General features: G+C 49.8%; 1 protein-coding gene across 1 annotated transcript; it reads left to right on the plus strand.

Moving 5' to 3' along the window:
* Window positions 1–2,307: 2,307 nt before the first annotated feature.
* On the plus strand, window positions 2,308–15,725 carry LEP (leptin). The gene is made up of 3 exons (XM_032753530.2): window positions 2,308–2,336; window positions 9,766–9,937; window positions 12,507–15,725. The coding sequence occupies exons 2-3, from the start codon at window positions 9,794–9,796 to the stop codon at window positions 12,864–12,866; spliced, it is 504 nt and encodes a 167-aa protein (XP_032609421.1). The 5' UTR covers window positions 2,308–2,336; window positions 9,766–9,793; the 3' UTR covers window positions 12,867–15,725.
* Window positions 15,726–15,992: the final 267 nt, after the last annotated feature.

Consider the following 15,992-nt stretch of genomic DNA (forward strand, 5'->3'; position numbering starts at 1 on the left):
CACTGTGATAATTGTGTTAACTGTACACATTGATTGCAAAACCTGTGTGTTTGAACAATATGAAATCACAACACCTTGAAAAAGAGCAGAATAACAGCAATTTTTAGGGAACAAGGGAAGACAACTATAAGGTCTGACTGCCTGCGGGGTCGCACAAAAAGAGCCATATTTTTCTTCTTGCAGAGAGCTTATAAATGGACATACAAGTAGGAGAGATATTGCTAAATTCTTTTCCTAGCAAGGAATATTAATATTAATACCCTGGGAAAGGAATGCATTGCTTGGGGGAGGTCTATAAATGGCCACTCTGGGAATGTCTGTCCTATACGATGGAGATAAGGACTGAGATATGCCCTGGTCTCCTGCAGTACCCTCAGGCTTACTAGGGTGGTGAAAAACTCCACCCTGGTAAATTTGTGGTCAGACCAGTTCTCTGCTCTCGAACCCTGTTTTCTGTTGTTTAAGATGTTTATCAAGACAATACGTGCACCGCTGAACACAGACCCTTAACAGTAGTTCTCCTTTTTGCCCTTTGAAGCATGTGATCTACTCCCTGTTCTTACACACCCTCACCTTTTGAAACCCTTAATAAAAAACTTGCTGGTTTGAGGCTCAGGTGGGCATCACAGTCCTACCGATATGTGATGTCACCCTCGGCGGCCCAGCTGTAAAATTCCTCTCTTTGTACTCTTTCTCTTTATTTCTCAGCCAGCTGACACTTATGGAAGATAGAAAGAACCTACATTGAAATATTGGGGGCAGGTTCCCCCAATATCTGGTGCCCAATGTGGGATACTGAGATTACAAGCATGAGCAACTGCATCTGGCCTCTTCTTTTGATTTTTTTTTTTCAAACTTTTACAAATGTAGAAACCACTCTTAGCTTTTGGGCAGTACCAAACCCAGCAGTGGCAGGTTTGGTTCACCAACATCGTTTGCAGTTCCCCGCTTTACGTGATGGGTTTTTTGTTTTTGTTTTTGTTTTTTTTTTGAGACAGAGTTTCACTCTTGTTGCCCAGGCTGTAGTGCAATGGTCTGATCTTGGCTCACTGCAACCTCCACCTCCCAGGTTCAAGCCATTCTCCTGCCTCAGCCTCTCAAGTAGCTGGGATTACAGACACTCACCACCACACCTGGCTAATTTTATATTTTTAGTAGAGATGAGGTTTCACCATGTTGGCCAGGCTGGTCTCGAACTCCTGACCTCAGGTGATCCACCCACCTTGGCCTCCCAAAGTGCTGGGATTACAGGCGTGAGCTACCACGCCTGGCTGGGTTGGCTCTTAACGGAGTGGTTTGTTTTTGGAGCTGCTCTGCGCAGTGGGGACCAGAATAGGCCTGGGTTCCTAGCCCATCGCTATTCCTTACCAGTTGTGGATTCTAAGGAAAGTCATTTAACCTCCCTGGACCTTAGATTCCTCATCCCTTAAGCCCAAGGATAAAACAAAACAAAACAAACCAACCCATCATGTAAAGCGGGGAACTGCAAACGATACAGGTGAACCATGCCTACCACCCCACTCACAGGCTATGATGAGGAAAACGTGGCTACATCTGGGGCCACCTCCCAACCCCCACTTTGTACATAGGAAATACGGAGTTGAGGATGGAGACCCACAGTGTGTCCAGAGCGTCCCCAAAGGCCACAGTGCCCGCCTGGAGCCCTCCAGAGAGCGCGCACTCCCTGGGGTGCCAGCCAGAGACAACTCGCCCTGAGGCTTGGAACTCGATTCTCCGAGTGCCAGAGAAGGGGTGGGACTGCAGAACCCCCAACCCCGCAGTCTGGGTCGGGGAGCCTGGCGCACTGCGGGCCGCTCCCTCTAACCCTGGGCTTCCCGGGCGTCCAGGGCCGTCGGGGCCGAGTCCCGATTCGCTCCCAACCCGAAGCCGCGCCAGGGCCAACGAGGGCGCTGCCGGATGCCCCAGCCCGCCCCGCGGAGCCCCTCACAGCCACCGCCGCCCCGGCCGCGCCCCGCGCGGCTCGAAGCACCTTCCGGAGGGGCCGCTCCTTGCGCCATAGTCGCGCCGGAGCCTCTGGCGGGACACCGAGGATTTCTCGCTCCTGCCAGCCACCCCCAAATTTTTTGGAGGTACCCGAGGGTGCGCGCGTGGCTCCTGGCGCGCCGAGGCCTTCCCTCGAGGCCCCGCGAGGCGCACACTGCGGGCCCGGGGCTAGCAGCCGCCCGGCACGTCGCTACCCTGAGGGGCGGGGCGGGAGCTGGCGCTAGGAATGCGCCGGGGCCTGCGGGGCAGTTGCGCAAGTTGTGATCGGGCCGCTATAAGAGGGGCGGGCAGGCATGGAGCCCCGTAGGAATCGCAGCTCCAGCGGTTGCAAGGTAAGGCCCCGGCGCGCTCCTTCCTCCTTCCCTGCTGGTCTTTCTTGGCAGGCCACAGGGCCCCACCCGACTCTGGATCCCGGGGAAACTGAGTCAGGAGGGAGGCCGGGCAGATGGCTTAGTTCTGGACTATGATAGCTTTGTACCGAGTTCTAGCCAGAGAGAAGGCTACCGGGAGCTGGGGAGCATTGGATTTGCTGCTGGGCTGTGCCGGTGCCCAGAAGGCAGGACCTTGCAGAACCAGCCAGGTCCCTGGGAGACTGTCAGACCCACCAACCTTGTGGCATTCGCAGAGCTGAGATGCATTGGAAATTGCCTTGGGCACATCCCCAAAGATCAGGGTGTCCCACCCCAGTCTGAAGGAGATAAAGTTGGGGGTAGGAGGGACGCAGATGCAAGTGATCAGTCTCAGTCCTAGACATTGCCTTGCTCTGCGGGTAGGAATTCAGGCTTCATTTTCCAGGGAAGTTCCTGACCTCTGAATGGGAGAGGCTGTGTAAGGCCAATGTCTAGGAGGAAGGCAACGATGAGTAGAGGTGGGGGGAAACACGTGTCAGGAAGACTCAAAATCTTCCAGAGAAATCGTGCAGGGTCTTACCAGATCTGTCCTCGTAGCCATGCAAATTGCCCTCTTTGCAATGCACACAATGAGCTGTCTCTGGGGGTCAGAACTGGTTATTAGGGAACTTCTAGCCAGGACTGCTAAATACGCGCTGTTGGCCCAGCAGGCTCACACATAGCCTTCCTTCAGTCTGGGCTTGGCTTGGATTTCACTGTGGGTGCTGTTGCCTTTACACTCCTGTTTCTATAGTTTAAAGATAGTGGTGCTTTGGGAAAGTGACTCCTTAAATACAGTTAGGTCCAAGTGAGACAAGTGGCCTGGCTGTCATTTCAGAATAGCAGCTTCGAAGAGGTGATTAATTTCTGTTGGAAGGGTGATCTTTGGGGAGGTGGGTGAAGAGCGGAGACTTGGTGGTACCGTTCCAGGAGCACAAGCTCTCTTCCTTCGCAGTGCAGAATGACCTCTGGCAGCCGGAGTTGTGTTTGTTCTGTTGGATTCTGAGGTGGGCCATGGGCAGCTGGAACTGGGAAGTGTTCCCAATCTCTTTCCTATTAGGATTGTCTGCAGAACCAAATATGGAGGCTTCTAGCAACGTGGGTGCTCCTGTTCTAATGCCCTGAGAAACAAGAAGGCCACACTGATCATTTCTCTCACTTAGGCAGGGAGACAAGGCAAGAGAGAAACAGTGGATGCTTTTAGGTTCTTTCCTTCCCAAGCAGTTGTGGACATTGGGCTGAAGGGAACATTTCCACGTTGGCTAAAGGAGCGTCCTCCTCATATTTTGTACATTTTATACCCAAAATAACTCTTCTTGGTATTTGGGGAAATATTTTCCTCCCCCTCCATTCCAGGAAATGGCTCCAAGTGCCAAGGACAGAGCCAGGGAAGTTGCAATGAATTCCTGCCCGTCAGCCCCAGGCAGATGCCTTGCGAATCTGAGTGGCCCATGCAGAGCATGGAGGTGGCCGCCATGGAACCTGGGTCAATGTCCTACCCCCGCTTAGATGTCACCAGGGGCGTGGGAGCCAAGGAGAGAAGAGGGGCTCCAGGAAGGTAGAGTCCTTGTGTCTTGTGCATCTGTGAACAGCACTGGTATGATTTAAAGGAAAATTGAGCCAAATTCTCCGGCAGTCAGTTACCCCATCCCCACCGGGGTAGGAGTCTGGCAGCTGCAGCTCCATTCTGGCCAGTCGGCAGAGAGCCTTGAAATTCTTCTTTGTCCACACACTTGTCTCAGAGAAACAGAGAGGTTGTTTCTGCTTAAAAACAACACACTTGGTGTCTGGGCCCACAGACTCCTTTGCACTTATTCCACGTGTGACAGCCGATGTGCCTCGTTGCTTAGCACACAGCATGTTACCGTCTTTCCTGCTCAGTTTGTTAGCTCTCTGGAATGGAATCTATAATCAGTGCCCATACCAACATTTCACTAATATCATAGGAGATTTAGTCTCCATCTGGGTGTACATTACATTTGCTCTGGGGTGCTCCAGGCTGGGGGGTTGCCAAGGAAGAGAAGAGAAACCGCAGAGAAGATGGGAGGGCAGAGCAGGGGTCCCTGAGAAGGGCAGGGGTCCCAGAGTGCAGGAGCAGGAGCCAGGCTCATGAAAGGGGCCATGGGAGAGAGTACCCAGGGACAGCAGTCAAGATGGAGCAGAGCTTAGGAAGCTGAAGGGAATCCTGGCCCACCCGGGTGCTAGAGGGCACATAGGAAGAGCAGGAAGCAGACCAAGGTCCCCAAGAAAGGGAGACCTGGACACTGAAGCATTTTTTTGTCTTTATTAAGACAACTCCATAAGAATTCCTGCTGGGCCAAAGTGAATTCTAGGATATGACTTTAAGATGGAAGCAAGTGAACCACTGAGGAGGTAGGTTACCCTAGTTAGCCAATGCAGATCAAGAATGGGAAATCTTTCCTTTATTCATGCAACAAACATTTAACGAAGCCCTGCCGTGTTCCAGGCCTGTGATAGATGCTGGAACAGGTACAGGTGTCATTAATTGATCAGGGCAACCTCTCCTTCTGAGTCTTGCTGGAGCTTCAGATGCCCCTCACACAGAGCTCGAGGGAGCCTCAAAAATTGATCAGAGGCCAGGCACCATGGCTCACGCATGTAATCTCAGCACTTTGGGAGGCCAAGGCAGGTGGATCACTGGAGCCCAGGAGTTCCATATCAGCCGGGGCAACATGGCAAAACCCCATCTCTATAAAAAAAAAAAAAAAACAAAAATTAACTGGATATGATAGTGCACACCTGTAGTCCCAGCTACTCGGGAGGCTGAGAGGTGGGAGAATTGCTTGAGCCCGGGAAGTTGGGGGTCCAGTGAGCCTTGATCACACCACCGCACTCCAGCCTGAGTGACAGAGCGAGACCCTGACACACACACACACACACACACACACACACACACACACACACACACACAAGATTAGAGCTGAAACAGGAGTAGAAACCTATCTGTATCTCTGATGAGATCAGATCTTTCTGATGAACATAAAGAATGTAACCCCTGTACTCACACCCTGTCTGCTGGTTACATATGTTAACACGATTTCTCAGATGAGGCTTTTGGTTGCAAATAAGAGAAAATCGCTCATGCTGGCCCTGTGTTTTTCAAATTGTATATTGTGATCAACATTTGAAAAAAGAGCCGAGACTCTCAAGAGTGCATTACCCATGGTAAGGGTGAATTTTACTTCTTGACACTTATTTCTCTTACATGTATCTATCTGTGTCTCAAATGAAAAATATATTTAGAAAGTTGAAAGCTATCCAAGTGAGTATAAGAAAAGAGTATCTCACCCTGAAGGCTAAGGACAGGGAGGGCCACCAGTCCTCATGAGGACCCAGGAACCACAAAGAAGGCTAAGAAGGAGCACAGGCAGTGACCATACTCTGGCTCAGTGGTTATGTGGGCTCTGGTCTCTCTCAGCTGTTCCATGCACATGAGGCCAAATGTGGCTACCCTAGAGCTTCTGAGCCCTCAACAGAGATGAACTGGACTCTGCAGCCCCACTCTAAATTCCTAAGAAAGAAGTTGATTGACCCAATCAGGGTCAGGAGAAGGAAGGGAGGAGGAAAGGGAGGAGAGAAGAGCCTCTTGGTCTCTCGCCTACCACTGGCCAGGCAGTTGTAGCCAAGGGGGCTGGAGCGTAAATGCAAACATAGCCACCAAGGGTTGTGTATGTGTGTGTGTGTGTGTTTCTCTGTGTGAGTGTGTGTGTGTGTGTGTGTGTGTGCATATGTGTGTCTCTTGGGTAGGTTAGATCTCCCAGGAGGTCCCTACTAAACAGACTTAAGCCCCCCAAATTTTAGCTCTCCAGCCTCATACACTCCACCCCTCTACCATATTGAATTTTCCCAAACCAACCATGGCTTTCCCTAACTCCAGAGCTTGGCCTGGAATGCCCTGCTTCCCCTCTTTCCCCTGGGGAATACCTGTCCTTCAGGCCTCAGTTCACATACTGCCTCCCTTGCAAAGCTCTCCACCCATCCCCAGAGTCCCTCTTCCCCTTTGTTCTTTGGGTTCTATGCTTCTTCCCTCATAACCTCCACCAGGTTGTGTTAAAATGAGTTGTTCAAACTTCTATCTGTTCCACTAGATTCTGAGCAACTTGGAGAACCAAGATCCCTCCCATGGCCCCTTTCATGAGCCTGGCTCCTGCTCTTGCACTCTGGGACCCCTGCCCCACCCAGGTACTAAGACTCAGGTGAACCAAGGAAGACTTAATGCCCACTCTTTTCTGATGCCCATGTTGGCATGTGTTAAGTCGGTTAGCATTAAGTTTGGCTGCATTTAGCAGAGACCCAAAAGAACAGTGGCTTTTAAAAGGCAGAGGATATGTCTCTCACACACACCCAGCACAAGTCCAAGACCAGCATGGCATCTCAGATCCATCAACCTCAGGAACCAAGCTCCTGCAGCTCCCTGCCCTGCAGGTGATAAGGTGAGGTCTTCATCCTCCTGGTTCAAGATGGTGGTAGAATGTTGGCTACCATATTTACAGTCCAGGCATCAGAATGGAGCAAGGGATGAAAAAGGAAGAGATGAAGGCACATGACAGGTTCCTGAGAGCTGGCACAGGACACTTCTGCTTATATTTCACTGGCCAGAATTTAGTCACATGGTCACACCTAGTTGGGAGACTCTGAGAAGTAAAGTATTTATTCTAGATGGCCATATCCCTACCTAAGACTTGGGTTTTCTATGACTGGGGAAGAATGGAAGACAAGATATTGGGAAAGACTAGCAGCCTCTACTAAAACAGTGATCTGTGTTGATGTGTGTGTGTGTGTGTGTGTGATGTATGTATGAGCATGTGTGTTATGTGTTGTGTGTTGGTGGGGCAGATTCTTGCGAGCACTTTGCTCTCAGATGGACCTGCTACCAGTTCTCTCTGCAGACCCCCATAGGTTTCCCCAAACCTGGCCTCTTCTATTAGGCAGCCGTACTCAGCGGCAGCTTCTTAGCTCCATGTTTTCAAGGAACCACAACTTATTTCCAACATCCACTGAAGCATATTATCAGTGGTGATAGAGGGGGCTTGTAAAATTGTTTTTCCACTTAGGTATTAGAGGGTGGCCATTATTTGAGAGTGACTATGACCACAGTTAATCTGGTAATAAATTCTCATGGATAGGAGGGTGTCATCAACACATGAATCTTAGAAAAGGAGGCAAGCTGATCTTGTGCCACATGGGGAAGACCCAGAGACACCAGGCGCCCTGTTGAGATAGCTCGTGGGAGGCAGTGGGCCAAATGCTTGATTCACAATTGGCTACAGGTAGTGTTGCCCAGCGTTTCAAGCCCTGCCTGGTAATTGTAATGATTTACTCCCCTCAGCCTGCTCTGGACACGCACACCATGGGCAGGGGCTTCACAGGTTCATCTCATTTACCCTTTTGAGCCAGGTGGTGGTGTTAGCTCCATTTTACTGAAAGGAAAGGATGCTTTAAGGAAGCATCTTGCCTGGAGACACAAAGCTAACAAGAGTGGAGCCTGCAGCTGGAGCCGCAGAGCCTAATCACTACACCCGCCCATCTGTGCTAGGGTTTCATGACATCGTATCGGGGATTAGCACTATTTAACTCTGTTGCACAAACATTTGGTGTATTACTCAGGTAACAAGTAGCTAATAGAGGAGGTTTTACTTTTTTAAGACATAAATTTGCCTTTTCCCAAATTACTTGGTACATAGTACTTTCCATGTTTGAAGTTGAGATGTGGGTACAATACCATAGCTTCATTCCAGAGCAGGGTATTTGTTCCAAATGCCATGTTCATAGCAGCTGCCCTTGACTGGGAATTGGGGTGTGATTTGGGCTTTTCCTTAAATCCTTGAGGGGCTGGAGGGGTGGGTGGCTCGCACTCCTGCTTCCTGGATCTAAATCCTGACTCTGTCATGGACCTGTTTGACTTTGGGCAAGTTGACTCCTCTTCCTGAGCCCCATATTTTTCTCTTCTGTAAAATTCAGATTAAAAAAAACATGGCTTTGATCAAACATTATAAATAATATATAGACAGACTGCTTGTTTTTATTGTATTGCCAGAAATGAATCCTACTAATATTGCCATCTATGGACAGAAAATATATTACGTGTTTTTCATCAAGACCCAGACGAGGAAGAACACGAAAAGCGGAGATTAATTTTACTGCCATCTCCAGAACCTTCATCCTAATATTTACTTACATTTTATTATTATTTCAGGTTCATGCGCATACACTTAGCATGGATCATTGGCCACAGACTCGCATACATTTAACTTTATTACCTTTTGCCTCATGTATCTCATTAAAACTTTGCTGCTTAATCAAGGATCTGCATATTATTTTAATTTTAGAATTCACAGTTCCAAGACTTTGAAAGTTTCAAGCGTTCTGGGTGAATGTGTTATGCTCTCTCCTGCCGCCATGTCTTTATACCCCCTGATTTCTCAGCCACTGTGGCAACCACTTTCTAGTCTTAGTAGCCCATATTCAGTCCAATCCCCAGCTCAGGAGACACTTCTTCCGGGGAGCCCCCTATGCACTCTGGTGGTATCTTGTACCTGCCCTGTTTGCAAAGCTCTTTCCTCCTGGCTTAGAGTGGCCCATTGACCTGTTTGTTTCTCCTATTAAACTGTAAGGCACTCGAGGGAAGAGAGCATCTGTTGTTCACCATTGCATCCTCGGTGCTGAGCACTGCGTCTGACATATTATTTAGAAGGTCAGTAAGTGCTAGTGGGATTCAGGCTCCCAGTGGGTGGGAGAGAAAGGAAGTAAGGAAGCAAGTGGTAAAGGCCCTCACAGAGTATCAGCAGGCGGGTGTGAGGGAGAAATGCAGAGGACAGGTGAGTAGCATAATCGCTAATGATAGGGTAATGATAGAGCACATTTCACAACACCTTTAAGCCCTTTCACATGCATTAGATAATTTGATCCTCATAAAAGCCTAGAGATAGATCTATTACAGGGATGAAGGTGGAGTATTTTGTGGTTATGTGACATGCTTAAAATTACGCAGTGAGTAAATGACTGGGTTCAAACCAGACCTTGAAAGTCCGTTATTTTTCCCTTGAGCACACAATGAAGTCTACATCATCCCTACCATGTCCATTTGATCACACCCTGGCCTCACAGCCCTGTGGTCTACAGGATACCTCATGGTGGTTTTATTGACCAGACAATAATCCTCTTCCTAAGGGGATGCATTTCATTAATACATATGTAGATCATGAATTGTCTTTGACTTTGAGGGGATGGTAGCCAGGGCAGAAAGCAAAGCTGATTTTCATCCCCATCCGGTAATGTGGTTGGTAATGTGGCAGATGGGTGTATTCTGAGATACCGGCTCCTTGCAATGTGTGGTTCCTTCTGTTTTCAGGCCCAAGAAGCACATCCTGGGAAGGAAAATGCATTGGGGAACCCTGTGTGGATTCTTGTGGCTTTGGCCCTATCTTTTCTACGTCCAAGCTGTGCCCATCCAAAAAGTCCAAGATGACACCAAAACCCTCATCAAGACAATTATCACCAGGATCAATGACATTTCACACATGGTAAGGAGAGTATGTGGGGACGAAGCAGAACTGCAGCCAGCCCAGCACTGGCTCCTAGTGGGACTGGACCCAGATAGTCCAAGAAACATTTATTGAATGCCTCCTGAATGCCAGGCACCTACTGGAAGCTGAGAAGGATTTGAAAGCACAGGGCTCCACTCTTTCTGGTTGTTTCTTTTGGCCCCTCTGCCTGCTGGGATTCCAAGGGTGGGTGGTTCTAATTCTAAACCACTCCAAGAACATTTGATTTTGCTACATGTTTCCATTTAAAAATCATAGGATTTGGGCTGGGTGTGGTGGTTTGTACCTGTCATCCCAGCACTTTGGGAGGCCAAAGCAGGAGGATCACTCGAGCCCAAGAGTTCGAGACCAGCCTGGGCAGCATAGGGAGACCCCATCTCTACAAAAATAATAAAAAATGTTACCTGGGCATGGTGGTGTGTACCTGTAGTCCCAGCTAGGGGAGGCTGAGATGGAAGGATCACCGGAGCCTGGGAGGTTGAGGTTGCAGTGGGCCCTGATCATGCCACCGTGCTCCAGCCTGGGTGACAGAGCGAGACCCTGTCTCAAAATAAATAAATAAATAAAAGTCATAGGATTTGATCAGGCACGATGGGTCACATCTGTAAGCCCATTGCTTTAGGAGGCCAAGGCAGGAGGATCAGTTGAGGCCAGGAGTTCAAGACCAGCCTGGGCAACATGGCAAGACCTCTCTCTCTAACTTTTAAAAAAATAAAAATTAAAAATAAGGAAAAAATCATGGGATTCTCTGATATCATGAGGCCTCGCGTGCTTATTTTCAACCTACCAAGGGGAAACCCAGGCCTCAGAGATTAGCTGAGCCACATGGAGGCACAGCCACTGTCTCTTTCCTTCCTGTCCCCTCTGTCCCCACCTTCTGCACTCACCTTCCTCCCTGACTTCACTTCCTTGAATCTTAGTGCCTATGACCAGAGGGAGCCGTGAAGTTCCTTGTGTCCCATTGGCAGGTGCAAGACCCCAGCAGCATCTCCTCAGGGCCTCTATCCCATCTCTAGATGTGCCTGTCATTAGGGTTCTTGTAGTTCCAGCTGATCTCTGGCCCTGCCTCTCAAAGATACCCAAAAGAGCCAGTCTACCCTTTTTCACATTCAACCCTCTACTGATTTGCAAATAGCAGTCAGTGCCGACCCTGGTCTTTTCTCTGGGGTCCAGCAGGCCTAGACCTTCAGCCATTTTCCTGATGAGGTCTGTATTTGAAATTAGGAAGATTAAGTTTGAATCTTCACACTTCTGATGTCTGTGAGATCTTCAGCAAGTTCCTTAATGTCTTTAAGCCTTGCTTTCATCATCTGGATAATGGGGATATCACACTATTCACGAGGTTGTTATGAGGCCTAAATTAGCTAAAGCAAGTGAATCCTTGTTACCCCCTGCATGGAGCTCTCTGGAGACTTCCACATCTCCTGGTCATTGTGGGTGTTTCATGGTGGTCTTGGGCAGTTAGGGAGAAGTTAGGTGTCCAGAAGCAAAGATGGCTCAGAACTAGATAGAGTCTTGGGCATTTTATAGATAAAAAACTCTTGTCTCCTTTAAAAATAATAAAAAATATTAGCTGGGCATATTAGCCACTCAGCAAGACTGCATGTGATAGACCCCGAGTGCCCCACCTTAGGTGGTGTCAATACACGATATCACAGGAGCCCCGGGTGGTAACCACGGAGGTGTCAGCCTCAGTGCTGTGGGCAGATGGATGGGGAGAGCCCTCCTGGAACTGGAGTCACTGGAGCAGGGTTGGGGGGCCTCACTGAGGGTACGGCCTTGATCTCTAAGGAGGAGGGACTGCCTGGAAAACCTGACTGGGAGGGAGGACTCGGCTGGGGGTAGAAGGGACTAGGGAAGGCTGGGGGTGGGGGTGCTTATGGAGGACCTCAGATGCCTAGGGAACAGACTCCACTAAATAAAACATAGGAAACCATGGCTGGTTCTTCAGCAGAGGCCATGTAGAGAAAGGAATGATTGGCTGGGTGCGGTGGCTCAAGCCTGTAATCCCAGCACTTTGGGAGACTGAGGCGGGTGGATCACAAGGTCAGGAGATCGAGCCCATCCTGGCTAACATGGTAAAACCCCGTCTCTACTAAAAAACAAAAAAATTAGCCAGGCGTGGTGGCGGGCGCCTGTAGTTCCAGCTACTCAGGAAGCTGAGGCAGGAGAATGGCGTAAACCCAGGAGGCGGAGCTTGCAGTGAGCCGAGATCGCGCCACTGCACTCCAGCCTGGGCGACAGAGCAAGACTCCGTCTCAAAAAAAAAAAAAAAAAAAAGAGAGAGAGAGAGAAAGGAATGACCTAGGAAAGTTGGTCTGGAAGTGGAGGGAAGGATGGTGTGGGAAGAGCAGGAATCTCAGAGACCAGCTTAGAGGCTTGGCAGTCACCTGGGTGCAGGATACAAGGGCCTGAGCCAAAGTGGTGAGGGAGGGTGGAAGGAGGCAGCCCAGAGAATGACCCTCCATGCCCACGGGGAAGGCAGAGGGCTCTGAGAGCGATTCCTCCCACGTGCTGAGCACTTGTTCTCCCTCTTCCTCCTGCATAGCAGTCAGTCTCCTCCAAACAGAAGGTCACCGGTTTGGACTTCATTCCTGGGCTCCACCCCGTCCTGACATTATCCAAGATGGACCGGATACTGGCAGTCTACCAACAGATCCTCACCAGTCTGCCTTCCAGAAACGTGATCCAAATATCCAATGACCTGGAGAACCTCCGGGACCTTCTTCACGTGCTGGCCTTCTCTAAGAGCTGCCACTTGCCCTGGGCCAGTGGCCTGGAGACCTTGGCCAGCCTGGGGGGTGTCCTGGAAGCTTCAGGCTACTCCATGGAGGTGGTGGCCCTGAGCAGGCTGCAGGGGTCTCTGCAGGACATGCTGTGGCAGCTGGACCTCAGCCCTGGGTGCTGAGCCCTTGAAGGTCACTCTTCCTGCAAGGACTACGTTAAGGGAAGGAACTCTGGCTTCCAGGTATCTCCAGGATTGAAGAGCATTGCATGGACACCCCTTATCCAGGACTCTGTCAATTTCCCTAACTCCTCTAAGCCACCCTTCCAAAGGCATAAGACCCTAAGCTTCCTTTTGCTTGAAACCAAAGATATATACACAGGATCCTATTCTCACCAGCAAGGGGGTCCACCCAGCAAAGAGTGGGCTGCATCTGGGATTCCCACCAAGGTCTTCAGCCATCAACAAGAGTTGTCTTGTCCCCTCTTGGCCCATCTCCCCCTCACTGAATGCTTCAATGTGACCAGGGGTGATTTCAGAGAGGGCAGAGGGGTGGGCAGAGCCTTTGGATGACCAGAACAAGGTTCCCTCTGAGAATTCCAAGGAGTTCCATGAAGATCACATCCACACACAGCAGGAACTCCCAGCAACACAAGCTGGAAGCACATGTTTATTTATTCTGTATTTTATTCTGGATGGATTTGAAGCAAAGCATCAGCTTCTCCAGGTTCTTTGGGGTCAGCCAGGGCCAGGGGTCCCCCTGGAGTGCAGTTTCCAATCCCATAGATGGGTCTGGCTGAGGTGAACCTATTCTGAGTGACTCAAGGGTTGGGTTCATCTGAGCAAGGGCTGGCGAAGGTGGCTCTCCAGTTAGTTCTCTCGTAACTGGTTTCATTTCTACTGTGACTGATGTTAAATCACAGTGGTTGCAATGTTATTGCCCTGAGTGGATCTCCAAGGACCAGGTTATTTTAAAAAGATTTGTTTTGTCAAGTGTCATATGTAGGTGTCTGCACCCAGGGGTGGGGAATGTTTGGGCAGAAGGGAGGAGGATCTAGAATGTGTTTTCTGAATAACATTTGTGTGGTGGGTTCTTTGGAAGGAGTGAGATCATTTTCTCATCTTCTGCAATTGCTTAGGATGTTTTTCATGAAAATAGTTCTTTCAGGGGGGTTGTGAGGCCTGGCCAGGCACCCCTGGAGAGAAGTTTCTGGCCCTGGCTGACCCCAAAGAGCCTGGAGAAGCTGATGCTTTGCTTCAGATCTATCCAGAATAAAATGCAAAGGGCTGAAAGCCATTTGTTGGGGCAGTGGTAAGCTCTGGCTTTCTCCGACCACTAGGGAGTGGTCTTTCCTGTCATGGAGTGACGGTCCCACACTGGAGACTGCGATCTTCAGAGCAGGGTCCTTGGTGTGACCCTCTGAATGGTCCAGGGTTGATCCCACTCTGGGTTTATTACATGACAGTGTTCCTATTTGGGGCTTGCATGCCAAATTGTAGTTCTTGTCTGATTGGCTCACCCAAGCAAGGCCAAAATTACCAAAAATCGTAGGGGGTTTTACTCCAGTGGTAAAGAAAACTCCTTTAGCAGGTGGTCCTGAGACCTGACAAGCACTGCTAGGTGAGTGCCAGGAACCCCCAGGCCAGGTCACCAGGATGGCCCTTCCCACTGGGGGTCACATTCAGGAAGATGAACGAGGAGGTTTGGGGTTTGCCGCCATCCTACTGCTGTGTTTTTGCCATCACACAGTGGGTGGTGGATCTGTCCAAGGAAACTTGAATCAAAGCAGTTAACTTTAAGACTGGGCACCTGCTTCATGCTCAGCCCTGACTGGTGCTATAGGCTGGGAAGCTCACCCAATAAACATTAAGATTGAGGCCTGCCCTCAGGGATCTTGCATTCCCAGTGGTCAAACCGCACTCACCCATGTGCCAAGATGGGGGATTTACCACAGCAGCCAAACAGCCAAATGCATGGTGCAGTTGACAGCAGGTGGGAAATGGTATGAGCTGAGGGGGGCCGTGCCCGGGGGCCCACATGGAACCCTGCTTGCACTTCGTAACATGTTTACTCTTCAGGACATCTTAGCATCTATTATAGCCACATCCCTTTGAAACAAGATAACTGAGAATTTAAAAATAAGAAAGTACCTAAGACCATAACAGCCAACAGATGGCAGGACCAGGACTTCAGCCCAGGTCCTCTGATCCCCAGAGCATTACGTGAGCCAGGTAACGAGGGACTGGAACCAGGGAGACCGAGTGCTTTCTGGAAAAGAGGAGTTTCGAGGTAGAGTTTGAAGGAGGTGAGGGATGCGAATTGCCTGCAGAGAGAAGGCTGTTTTGTTGGCAGGTTTGGTGTGTGGAGATGCAGAGGTGAAGGTGTGAGCAGTGAGTTACAGCGAGAGGAAGAGAAAGAAGAGACGGGAGGGAAAGGGCCATGCTGAAGGGACCTTGAAGGGTAAAGAAGTTTGATATTAAAGGAGTTAAAAGTAGCAAGTTCTAGAGAAGAGGCTGGTGCTGTGGCCAGGGTGAGAGCTGCTCTGGAACACGTGGCCCAGATCATCACAACCACCTAATCAGGCTGAGGTGTCTTAAGCCTTTTGCTCACAAAACCCGGCACAATGGCTAATTCCCAGAGTGTGAAACTTCCTAAGTATAAATGGTTGTCTGTTTTTGTAACTTAAAAAAGAAAAAGTTTGGCCGGGCGCAGTGGCTCACGCCTGTAATCCCAGCACTTTGGGAGGCCAAGGTAGGGGGATCACAAGGTCACTAGATGGCGAGCATCCTGGCCGACATGGTGAAACCCCGTCTCTACTAAAAATACAAAAATTAGCTGAGCGTGGTGGCGGGCGCCTGTAGTCCCAGCCACTCGGGAAGCTGAGACAGGAGAATCGCTTAAACCCGGGAGGCAGAGATTACAGTGAGCCGAGATCACACCACTGCACTCCAGCCTGGTGACAGAGCGAGATTCCGTCTTAAAAAAAAAAAAAAAAAAAAAGTTTGTTTTTAAAAATATCTAAATAAAATAACTTTGCCCCCGCTCTCTGTTTCCTGTCGCTGTTCTTGGAGGGGCTTCGGGAGAGCTGTTTGTGTGTGACAGGGCAAGGCCTGGCTGGCCCCCATCCATCACTGGGGTCAGCTCCGCCCCAGGCTTGGCCACAGCCAGCCGCCAGTTATTCAGGCAAAAGGATTACCCTGTAAAGAAAACAGAGCTGGGTTTGGACGCTGAGAGGACTGGGAAACAGGTTTGCAGGGAGGCACAGGAAGCACACACCAAGACCCAGAGAGAGGCCTCTGTGCCATCCC

This window comes from Hylobates moloch, unplaced genomic scaffold (genome assembly GCF_009828535.3).
Source record: "Hylobates moloch isolate HMO894 unplaced genomic scaffold, HMol_V3 SCAFFOLD_1, whole genome shotgun sequence".
Taxonomy (NCBI): Eukaryota; Metazoa; Chordata; class Mammalia; order Primates; family Hylobatidae; genus Hylobates; species Hylobates moloch.